Source organism: Anomalospiza imberbis, chromosome 3, assembly GCF_031753505.1.
Source record: "Anomalospiza imberbis isolate Cuckoo-Finch-1a 21T00152 chromosome 3, ASM3175350v1, whole genome shotgun sequence".
In the NCBI taxonomy this organism is placed as follows: domain Eukaryota; kingdom Metazoa; phylum Chordata; class Aves; order Passeriformes; family Viduidae; genus Anomalospiza; species Anomalospiza imberbis.
This window is the reverse complement of record NC_089683.1, coordinates 108,559,578-108,570,876: the sequence shown is the minus strand read 5'-3', so window position 1 is coordinate 108,570,876 and position 11,299 is coordinate 108,559,578. Positions and strand designations below refer to the sequence as shown.

General features: G+C 45.2%; 2 protein-coding genes across 2 annotated transcripts; both read right to left on the bottom strand.

Moving 5' to 3' along the window:
• Positions 1 to 7,617: 7,617 nt before the first annotated feature.
• FBXO48 (F-box protein 48) lies at positions 7,618 to 9,905 on the bottom strand. Its single transcript, XM_068186342.1, has 2 exons — positions 9,386 to 9,905; positions 7,618 to 8,056 (listed from the first exon to the last, which is right to left on the bottom strand). Exons 1-2 carry the CDS (start codon positions 9,653 to 9,655, stop codon positions 7,895 to 7,897), a joined length of 432 nt encoding a protein of 143 aa, XP_068042443.1. The 5' UTR covers positions 9,656 to 9,905; the 3' UTR covers positions 7,618 to 7,894.
• On the bottom strand, positions 9,682 to 10,401 carry LOC137470045 (uncharacterized protein C10orf95-like). Its single transcript, XM_068183030.1, has one exon. It carries the CDS (start codon positions 10,399 to 10,401, stop codon positions 9,682 to 9,684), a length of 720 nt encoding a protein of 239 aa, XP_068039131.1.
• Between the last annotated feature and the right edge of the window lie 898 nt (positions 10,402 to 11,299).

Below are 11,299 nucleotides of genomic sequence, written 5' to 3'. Positions count from 1 at the left end.
AACTACTAAACAAAAGGGAGAAAACGGAAGAGCTACGTGTGTCATGCTTCCTCTAACTTTCACCCTCTAACTATTTAAATCACTCTTCTACCACACTCTCAGCAATTACTACATTAACATCAGTTTCTGTTTTACTTTTAAGAAAGACCTTGTCTAAAGGATAGCAAAATAAACAAACCACTGCCAGTAAGGATTGTATTTATTATCTTCAGTTACTGAAAGACATGTAAAATATAATCTCATATAAATATCCTCTTAAGTTCATGTTCATCTTGCCACAACCTGCACTGAGCAATTTTCCCTCCCCTGGAACACTGCCCACGTGCTTACTACAGTCAGAGTCAGATTTTTGGGAATGTTGCCTAACCATGCACCCATAAAAACACCCACATAGTAGGAGACACAGTGCTCCTACTTCCCTTTTAAAATGAAATTTAAAAGAAAATGGTATGAAGCAAACCACAAACACAGGTGCTGAAAAAATAATAACCCCAGCCCAACAAGCTTTCAGCTTGAGTCAGTGTTAGTACTTCTTATAATCCAACAGAAAGCACATATGCATGTAGCTTGGACTTAGTTTGTCTCTAGCATTTTTTTTTCAAAGAGCTGTTTACTTTCCCTGCCCCAGAGCTTTCTTCTGAAGGGTAAGGTGATATAACTTTGTTGATAAGTGTAGTTATTTTGGTGCTTTTCTTGGCAGTGTGCTGTCTTTGCTTTTTATCTGAAAGCACAGTTAACAGAAAGTTTGAAAGGCCTACTGAAAATGTGGTTTAGTAATAGAACAGTTTACTTAGTAATACTTAATCAAAGTTGTTTCATAAAGACAAAAAAACTCATTAAGGCCTCTGAGGTATCTAACGTTTACTGTCAAACCTCTGTTTTAGAAAAGTTTTTATTTTCATTTCTTCTTGCAATATTACATACAACTCTTCAATGCAGTAGTACCTCTTCTGTCTTTGGCTTAGGGTTCACTTTACTACAAACATTAAACACCCATTTTTCTCCCCTAATTTTTTCTCAAATATTTGAGAAGTTATTTTAAGTTCAAACTACTTGCTTCACAGGGCTCTTGATTAGTGCTTTTCTGTGTTTGAAGTGTTCTTCCATTTGTTCTGAGTTCAAGCTTGGGCAACACTGAAATCCAGAAAAAATTTCCTTAAATAATCTTTTTGGTGGGGGTCAGAAACATTTAAGTAGGGTGGAAGTTTTTGGGGGAGGACAGTGGGGTGGGAATGGGTTGGGTTTTTTGGTTGTTCTTTTTCAGCTTGTACCTTTTAAAACTGTAGGAGGCTATAGGAGGAACTTGAAAAAGGAAAATGAGTAGGTAAGAGTCCTCTGCAGGCTGTTGGTATTTCTGTGGGTGCCTTCAGTTTGTGTTTTGAAAAGTGTAGGTAATTTTTGTTTGTGAGCTGTGATCTTCTCGTTGACGTATAGAGATTTTTCTACGCTCAAGGTCAACTCTGACTGAAAACAAAGTTCTTCTTTTGTTGTTACTCATCAGACTTCTTGAAATAGAACTTCTTTATTTGGCTTCAAAATAGGCTTGGGAGGGGGGTTTTGATTAGAACATATCACTTCCTGCTTTGCATTTAGAAGCAAAACTATGGTTTTCCATACTTTGTTTCTGGTTCTTGTAGATTACTTTTTTTTTTTTTTTTTCCTTCCAGTGCAGTAAAAGGGAGACTAAGACTGTATGAAAGGTGAATAAAATGCTGTTTTTCACGCTTCATTGGCCTTCCATGTTAAATGTTATGGACTCCAGTAAAACTCTTTGCTTTCCTGCATGGACTCTGCCTTTGTTTTAAGATGACAATGTCTTTCCCTCCTTTTCTTCAACTCATTAAAAGATGACTGAGCAGGAGGGAGGAAAATAATCAAAGGGAAATGCTGATAAAACTGATGGATTTTTGCTTCTGGCACTTGAAAGGGAGAGAGATTATAGTATTGTTTAAAATTTGCCTTCAGTATGTTTTTCACCACAATTTTGAATATTAATAAACTGGAGTGATCAAGGGAGAGGAAAGAGACCCTGGGATTGACTAGCTTAATTATAAAATCCCAAACAACTAGACACCCTAATCTTCCTACATCCTCAAACTCTGATATAAAAAGGACATTGAGAACTCTCAGAGTATTGCCATCAGCCTCTCTCTCTATCAAACATACTAGAACAGCCTATTTCAGACTAATGGAGTATCAATTATGTAAATCAGTGTATGATCAGTCTTTTCATGTACCTGCTTCCATATCATAAGGAAAAGTCTGAAAATCCTTTCTTAATCACCAAAGTATATCAAAAGAAAATCAAGAAACCATCTCTTTTGTCCTCCATTGCTTCTGCTATACGTGTGTGTATGTATCCTGCTTTTGAAAGCTTAAGTTGCTGTGTTTCCCAGGTACATGATGGTTAAAGTACAGTAACAAAATCAATGCACATATGTGAGATATTTTTGAATAATAGGAAGAGTTATTTCGATCAGGCTTTTAACACTTTTATGGAGTTTTTTGCTAAAAGGAAGTATTTCATGATTCTGGTGTACAATTGGTAAAATAAGATTGGTTTGTTGGTTTGGGTTTCTCTTAATTAATATTTTTTACTTAAAGAAACTGTTTATTTCCCAAGTTACATCTTCAATTTTTCCTTTCTTCTCTTCTGCCCTCCCCCATATCCTTCTTCTTATAACTATTTTGACCTAAACATCCTAAAAGACAGTTTGTGTTTCTGCTTGTAGGCATCATAGAGTGGATCTTGGATGAGAAAACATCAATGCCTGGTGTCATTTCTGAATTGCTACAACATACCATGTGTTTTTTAGTCACCCCTTAAAACAGTAAAAACTCCCTCTTTTCTCCCCACATTTGTGGGCTGTACATAGATATGCAGCTCCTTTATGGGTATTGGGCCCCTGTTTGAGCAGGTCCCATGTTAAAATTACTTTGAAGAGCAGTGTAACTTAGTGAAACAAATTGTCTACAGATCAGTGATGTTCAAAAATAAAGGTGCATTAGAAAAGCCAATTCAGTCTGGTCAGCCACACTGGGTGACTTCAGGCACATTTTTGTCATTGGCTATGCTGTTAAAGGGCTATGTAGTGTACCTGGTGAAACCTAGGTGTTAGGATATCCCAGATCTATTTGTTCAGTGCTCTTGTCCTTTAGCAATGTGTGGAAAAGTAGAGGAAACTATTGAAAATATTCCTTCAATGGAAAAGTAAAGCTCTTATGGGGTATTGTAATATTTCATTTATTAGTTGCTAGATACTGCTGCAAAAAAATACTTTGTCTTTCTCAACTTTTCCTTTTTCCCATATAAGGATTAAAGGCTTAAGTTGGCTGGTTTGTTGGATTTAAGTTTTCTCTCTGTTCCCAGCTTGCTCAACCTATACCTTCAGTTCAAGTCTTCGAGCTGAATCTTCCAATAGGCAGCTGGCAGCTTCTTTTGGTTTTGGCATTCTGAGACCATGGAAATGTTTAAAAGCAATATTTGGTGCTATGACTGATACATTACCTCATGGCCACTGGCGTCCTGTGGCATCTGGAGAAGCCTTTGTGGCTAGCTCTGCTATCTCAGCAGCAAAACAGCCTATGCAGTCAGCGCCCCTGGATTGGCCAAATAGCAGCTCCTTTGCCCCTTAGGGTTTTTTAAAATGCAGCTTTAACAACATTTTTAAACATGAGTCAAAAGCAGCTAATGTTGTACCTAATTTGCATGCTCTATCAGGCTGGATTTGATCCCCTTCTGGGTATGTAAATCCACAGTTGCTGGGCATAGGTTGGCAGTGATGGACAGGGTGATTCTGAGATTCTGAGGAGCTGGGGGAGACTGTAGCAAACTGTGCCAGTACAGAGAATTATCCTCTTGGGTTTCATCTTGGCAGGTTCTCCAGGATCTCCGAGTTTGCAGTCCATCATCTTCCTCTTTCCATTTCAACCCACAGTTGTAGCTTGGGGTTTTTGGTTTACCAGAATAGGAGAAGTGGGTCTAGCCCTTCACACTGAGGCCTCAACCCCTCCCGGCCCCCTACACTCAATTCTTAGCTTGATCAGAATTGTTCTGATCAGAAGCTCAATTCTTGTGCTGATCAGAAGCTGCTATTGACCCAAGGTGTTAAATGCAGCAGGTGATTTCTTCTATGGTTTTGGAGATGGACTTTTCTGAACAAGAAATATGGTGTAAAACAACTGCCGGGTGTCAACATGCTCTTGGGAACCCAATATACCTCATCCCAAGTTCATTTGGAGGGAAAATAAAAAAATAACACCATCACCACCTAGGTCCTCCCAGCTGTATGGTTTTATTGTCTTCCTGTCAGCTCTGGTGGGCTGAAACAACTGATCCCAATCCTGACGTCAACTGTTCTGCCTTCAGTTGGGATAACTTAGTCACTTGGTACCTTCCAAAGATGATCAGGATAAAGACATGACTATCTGCACGTTTCTGCCTATTGGCAGAAACACTTGACAAAATTGGCCGTGAAATTTGAGTGGTCTGATCAAGAGTCTGTGGTGATTAACTATCTCGTGCATACTTTTTCATTTAGTCAGTTAATGGTGATGGCCCAAAGCCACATCCTTCACCATGATGAAATAAAGCCACACTGTCAGCTAGTCACTTAAGAAATGGAGCACTGCAACAATGAGCAGTTGCAAAGAAGGTTCTAACACCAACACGTGTTATTAAAAACACCACATGTTGTTTTGGAGATGCAGAAATAAAATGTTGACCTGGGGGACCCCTCCAGCTGAGCTTCAGTGCTGGTCTTTTTGATATTCAGCTGTGCAGCACCTCACAGGGTTTCGTGCAGCACGGAAGCCTTTTGTCCTCACAGAAGCCTGGCTGGTTTAAGGCCTTGTTGCATAGTTGAGTTGTGTGGGCAGAAAACATTTGCAAACAGCTCTGCACACAGAAACTTCACGTGCTTTCTCCAAAGGGCTCTGTATCCTAGGAAAACCAGGTGGGTAGGATGGTGAATGGCAGGATGGCCAGGTGATGCCTTGTGAAGGCTGACCTAGAACAGAGACTAGACTGAGTTAAGAATAAAGCAGGGAATAAAGCCTCTCAATGGATCCACCTTGGGCAGCACAAGAGCCCGTCCAGGGCTACACCCAAGATGAACCCAAAATGGTCACAAAATGCATGGGGTCTCACACTTTTTTAAGTTCTGGTCCGTTTGCTGTTGTAGATGTCGGCAAACCCAATGGGAAGAATGCTGATGTTTGACTTATTTTAGAAGGTTGAATGATTTCTTTATTATAATTATGCTATGATACATTAATATACTATATAAAAGAGGATACTAAAAACTACATGCTACTTTCTCTACCTATCATATCTAACTCCCTCACAACTCGTGACCCTGTTCGCCAGAGTCCAGACACAGGTCGATCCGATTGGTCATCAGGCCCTGACAATCCACCGTGATCCAGCCAGGCATTTGCTCTAGGTAAACAATTCTCCAAACACATTCCACAAGAGAAAAACAAGGAGCAGAAATAGAAATTGTTTTCTCTTTCACTTCTCTCTGTGTACTTTTATAAAAATCCTGAGAGAGAGAGAAATGTGCTTGCCACACGTTTGCATATTGGGGTTAATTGTCCAATTATGGCTTTAGGTTATGAAGTCCCACCCTTCTTGTTTTTCTCTCTTCAGCCCATGTTGTTTATGCTCTTGGGCCTGAAATTTGGATAATTTGTCCTTGGTCCCCAGCTAGAGAAGGAATGTTTTGTCTCCCTACTCTGTGAAGAGAGCTTACTATCCCCTAATATGAAGCTCAGAAGTGCATTCTAAAGCAGTACAGAATCTGAACAATATAAAATCTAAAACCTGAGGCATCACAAGTGGCTAATGGAAAGCCTAGGTGATGGACACCTTGGGCACGTTTCTGCAGCTGACACCTTCCAAGTGTCAGGGACATAAAATCGGCATGAGAATGGAAGGTCAGTGGGGTTTGCAAAAGTAAAAATTTGCACTTCAGCAAAAACGTGTGGGTAAGAGGTAAGCACCAGAGCTGAAAAGGGGTTTCACCAGCCATGGTGTGAGGGTAGCTAATGCGTGCCCCGGGTGCTGTGGGTTTTACACGTGTGGTTTTAGCTGCTGAGTGTGCTCTCTGGGGAAGGACACCCACATGAGTGCTAATTTAGGCATTGGTACAATCTCCCTATTTCTGGCATTTCAGTGGCTTTTGTTGGCTGGCAGAAGGGGAAAGAGATGAGCCCAAACCAGGCGGTGCAAGGAGTGCACCACTGGATGCTGCTGGGATGTCTTTAAAGGGAAGGGAACACGTCCATCCTGCAGCAAAGATGGGAGGCTGAGTAGATGGTGCAGGGGCAGAGAGGAGAACAGATGACCAGAACTGATGTGATGAAATCTCCAGGGGGAATTAAAACCCTTAAAGGAAGAAGTCAGAGTAGGGAGAGGAAGAAACTTCATTTTTATGTCGATTTGTACTTAAATACCTTTTTTTCTCAGTAACAGATTTTTCACAAGAAATTTACACCACTGTTACTCCAGCTTTAAAGATGCAGGCCTTGTTTAATTGCATAGCTGCATGTTTAATTCCTTGTTTTTAAAAAGGCACAGCCACCTGATCTGAACAGAGGCAGAGACACAACAGATACTGGGGATTCTCAGTGCTCATTTGAGAATGGGGGAAAGCTACAGCTAAGTGCACAGTGAAGCAACTGTTTTAGGATTCCTACCTGAGTATTACTCTATTTACAAACTGTATCCTGACACAAATACATGAGAACTTACAGCATAAGGGCATGAAAGGAGCAAGAATAGGGGATAAATGTCAGGGAGTTACAGAGGTAACAGAGAAGGCTGGATGAGGTAGGTCAGGGACTAGATCCGTTATTGTGCAGTTTCCCTATGTTATGATTAAAAAAACTGGGCAGTTTTGAGGTGATGAGAATGTACTGCTAGAATTGTTTTCTTCTTTATTAACTTAGATGCACTTTTTGCAGTTCTAGCTCTCTCAAGTCAGGGTAAAACATGCTGTGAGCAGGGAGTGAAGCAGTACCCTCAATGTGCTCGGGTGTGCCTTTTTGTGTTGGTTTTGTTTTTTTTAAATTTGCACTACCTAGATACAATCTTGCAGCAGAACAGCTAACAATAGCAGAAGCAGTGTTTGCAATTCATTGATCTTTTTGCTACATCCTCTATATTTAGGAATGCTCTTTACTCTGAGTTACACTTGTTGGAGGTGAAGATTTTTCTTTTTTTTCCTCCCTTTTTTTCTCAGGTAATTTTCTCCCATCTATTGCCTAAGAAATGACAACAATGGTACTTAAGAGAGAAAAAACATGTAGCCTAGGGGGAGGGGGTGCACTCTCATAGGTGAGGGGCTTTTTCCCTTGGAAAGGGCAAAGATACAGCGCGATTTTAGCAAGGGGCTGGGCTCAGCTCCCCGCTCTCTCTCACCCTCAGCTCGGAGGGGAACGGAGCGTTGCTGCCCAGAGGATTCTTACCAGTGTCTGGTTTTGTCCCTTCCCCAGCCTTCCTTTGTGGGTTCTCATGTGCTGCTGATATGATACATTTAATGTCAAAAGGTCAAACACACCTTGGAGGGGTTTGTGTTTTTTTTTTTTAATATAAAAATCATCTCTTTCAAAACAAAAAGTGCAAACTGAAATGATAATCAGCATATTTTTGACAGTGCAATAGAACATTACATTTATAAATATAAATTACATCTGAAGATTTAGTTATCTTTAGAATTTTGCATAAAATTGATACAGTAAAATGCAAATTAAACAAAGACACCCATAACTTTGTTTTGGAGAAGTTTTCATCATAAATTCATAATCAGTTCAAAATCAGTTTCACAACTGCCAAACAGTGTGACTGCTATTGGCAAAAATTTTCTGAGTTGCAAGAATCAGCACTGGTTTATCATCTCTCAAGTTCTGCTTCCAAGATCTCTCCCCACGTGTCGACATCCATTGGATACATGCTTTTCTCTGGCAAACTGAATTGAGAAGGAATGTTGCTGTATTTCCCACTAAGCCATTCTTGCTTCACTTTGCTTTTCCAGTAGTTTCTCAACAGTGTAATCTGATGGAAAAACATACAGTCAGATCTCAGAAAGGAATCAATTTAAACTGCATTCAATATAACAAGGTTACACTAGAAGAGTAGTGCTAGAAGAGGGATTTGGAATGTGCCTTTGGATATCTAGACATTAAGCCAGGAAAGTGCAATGCTGCTGAGAAGCAGAACATGTTCCACTTCCAACTTTTCTGTTCCTGCCTCAATTCTTTGGTGGTCAAGTTGAAAAACCCAAACCAGTAATTTGTCTAACTCCTTTAAAAAGGCACCTTTCACTTTACCTTGCGAGCTTTCTTTTGTTTGGAGGCTGGTTGGGTTCTTCTCTTCTGCCAGCCTTTATGGGAAAGAAAATGTAGACTTGGTGTGTTTGTAGCTTCTATTTCAAATCCCCTCCAGATAAAACAGACAATCAGTGCAGGGAGTTCTGGAAATTGCTGTGCAAGGGTAGCAAGATCTGTACACTGAAAGGGTAACCACTATCTGCTCATGGCTGTGCCTCATACTGCAGAAACTTTATTGAAATGTCAGAAGCCAGTGGCTGCTTTTGTTTCTTTTGCTGCTGTTTCTCTCTTTTCAGCCCTCCAGTGCTCTCAAAGACACCAGCTTAAATAAGGTGGGAGATTACCTTATAGATGGCCCAGAGTAATCTGTGGAACCAGCTATCTGGTCTACCTGATCAGGTCCTGGTCCATCTCAACTTCCAGGCTGTTCAACAGTGAGAGATCATTCAGCAGGTTCTGGAGCTGCACCTGCTGCCAACTCCTCAGAGCAGTCCGTGTCTGGGGCGATTTTCTAAACCGCTTATAGAAGCTCCTGCTCATTTCCTTTTCTATTCCCCAATTTTGTTTTCCTCCTGAGCGTGTCTCACTTGAGGTGTATTGAGACAGCGCTATCCAGGATGATTTTTCAGAAGTCACTCCTAACCAGCAGATCTATTCCCACAAAATACAACCGGAGAGCACACACTGCCTATCGGAGTTCTGTCACCTTCTCCCTGCCAGCCCTACCTGCGGGAACGCGAGCTTTGCCCCGTGTTAGGGCTTGCGTATGACGAAGGTCAGCGCTGAGGCTGTGCGGGCAGCAGGAGGACTAACGCCGAGCCGGGCAGGTTGTGTCCTGGCTAGGAAAAGGGACGGCTTTGTTTTTCTCCCAGTGCGTTTTACCAGAAGTCCGTCTGCCGGGATGCGCCACCGAGGCACGCTGTCACCGCACCGTTCCCCCCACCACCCCGGGACGGGTGCGACAGGCTGATGTCATTTCCTTACACTCTTCTATTGGCCCTAGGCATTCTCGCTTATGTCACTGCCGGTGTTCGGCCGCTGGAGGTGGATTTACCTTCCAGGAGTAGCCGTTCCCTCGGTCGCAGTCGATCTCCCGCTGGCAGACGGCGCGCACGGCCAGGCAGTGGTGCCGCCACAGCCGCTCGTTGCTCTCGATGACGCGGTGCCAGCCCTTGCACGTCACCGACGCGTGGCACAGGCTCTCCACATCCAGCCCGCCGAAAATCCGGGAGCTGATCTCGGGAGGAAGGGCAGACACGAAGTCACGCAGTCCTCCTCTTCCTCCCTCGGCGCTGTCCCGGCCGGCAGCGCGCTCCGCGTCCATCCCCGCGGCCTCGGGGCGGGGAGGCGTCACTGCGGCCGCTCCGTGCGCGGGCGGCCGCCGCCGGCAGCGCTCTGGGCCGGCTGCCTGCCTGCCGCCATGTCCCCGTCCCCCGCCCGCTGCGGCTGTGCGCGTGGGGCGCCGCTTTCGGGGAGAATCTCCGCAGTTTCGGGACTACGGAGGCGGCGCCGCCGCGCGGCCCGGGGAAGCCGCGCGTCACGGGGCGGCCGCGCGTCATCAGGCGGCGGCGGCTCCCGCCGGGCTCGGCACCACCTCCGGCTCTGTCCCGGCGGCTCCCGCCGGGCTCGGCACCGCCTCCGGCCCTGTCCCGGCGGCTCCCGCCGGGCTCGGCACCGCCTCCGGCCCTGTCCCGGCGGCTCCCGCCGGGCTCGGCACCGCCTCCGGCCCTGTCCCGGCGGCTCCCGCCGGGCTCGGCACCGCCTCCGGCCCTGTCCCGGCGGCTCCGGCAGTCTCGAGGTGAGGCCGGCCCGGCCCCGCAGAGCCGCGGGCCCGAGGGAGCGAGGCCCGCTCCCAGGGCCGGAGTGGTTCGTGTCCGCAGCCGCGGGGCTCAAAGGGGAGCGCTGTAGCCCCGAGGCGGCTCCGCCGCGGGTGGAAGGGGCAGGGAGAGCTCGGCTCCAGCCGAGGGCAGCGAGGATGGTTGGGAGAGTGGAGCATCTTTCGTAGGAGAAAAGGCTGGGGGAGCCGGGCCTAATCAGCTTGGAGAAGAGCCGGCTGAGAGGGGACCTCATTCATAAGTATCATAAGTATGTAGAAGAAGCGTGCCGAAAGGATGGACCAGGCTGTGCGTACTGGTGCAGAGCTATGGGACACGAGGCAATGGGCAGAAACTGATGCACAGAAGTTCCACCTGCCTAAGGAAGAACTTCTTTACTGTGCAGTGGCTGCGCATGGAACGGATTGCCGAGACAGGCTGAGGAGTGTCCCTCCGTGGGGATATTCCAGAACCATCTGGACGCCATCCCGTGCCATGTGTTCTGGGATGACCCTTGTCCAGCGGGGAGCTGGGGCCGGATGGCCCCGTGTGGTCCCACTGAACCTCCCCCGTCCTGGGGCTTTGTGAGCCCCTGCAGAGCCGAAGGGGTGAGGGCAGAGCTTACCCTTTGGTGTTTCTCTTCGCAGGGCGACAAGGAGGAGGTTCAGCTGGTCAGTGTGCCATCTCTGCAGTGCAGAAAGTTCTGGAAGGGTTGGCAGAGACTCCCCAGCGCTTCTGTGCAGGGAATACTGCACCCATTAGACTTGTTTTTCCCTGATTTTTTGTGCTGGTAAGTTGAGTAGTGGAAGGGCAATGTGTTGAAGGAAAAACAGTTGCAGTTTGGTTGTGCTTTCATAACCTAAAAAGCTTTTTAGATGTAGTGGCTCTGAACTGAGGCTTTTGAAACCAGCACCTGCGTATCTAGTGTCACCTCAGCGCTGCAGGCTGATAGCCTGTAGTGAGAACTTGTTGGGAAGTGCTCGATTCATTGGGCATCTGATCCTAAAAACTGCATCCTAAAATCGTTGCCTGACTTTTAGGATAGGATCAGATTTTGGGGAGTTGTGCAGATTTACCATAAAGCAAATTCTGAGATGCAGTTTCAGCTTTCTCAAAGTTTTGTCATGGCAGCAACCAGTGTAAATTATGTACTT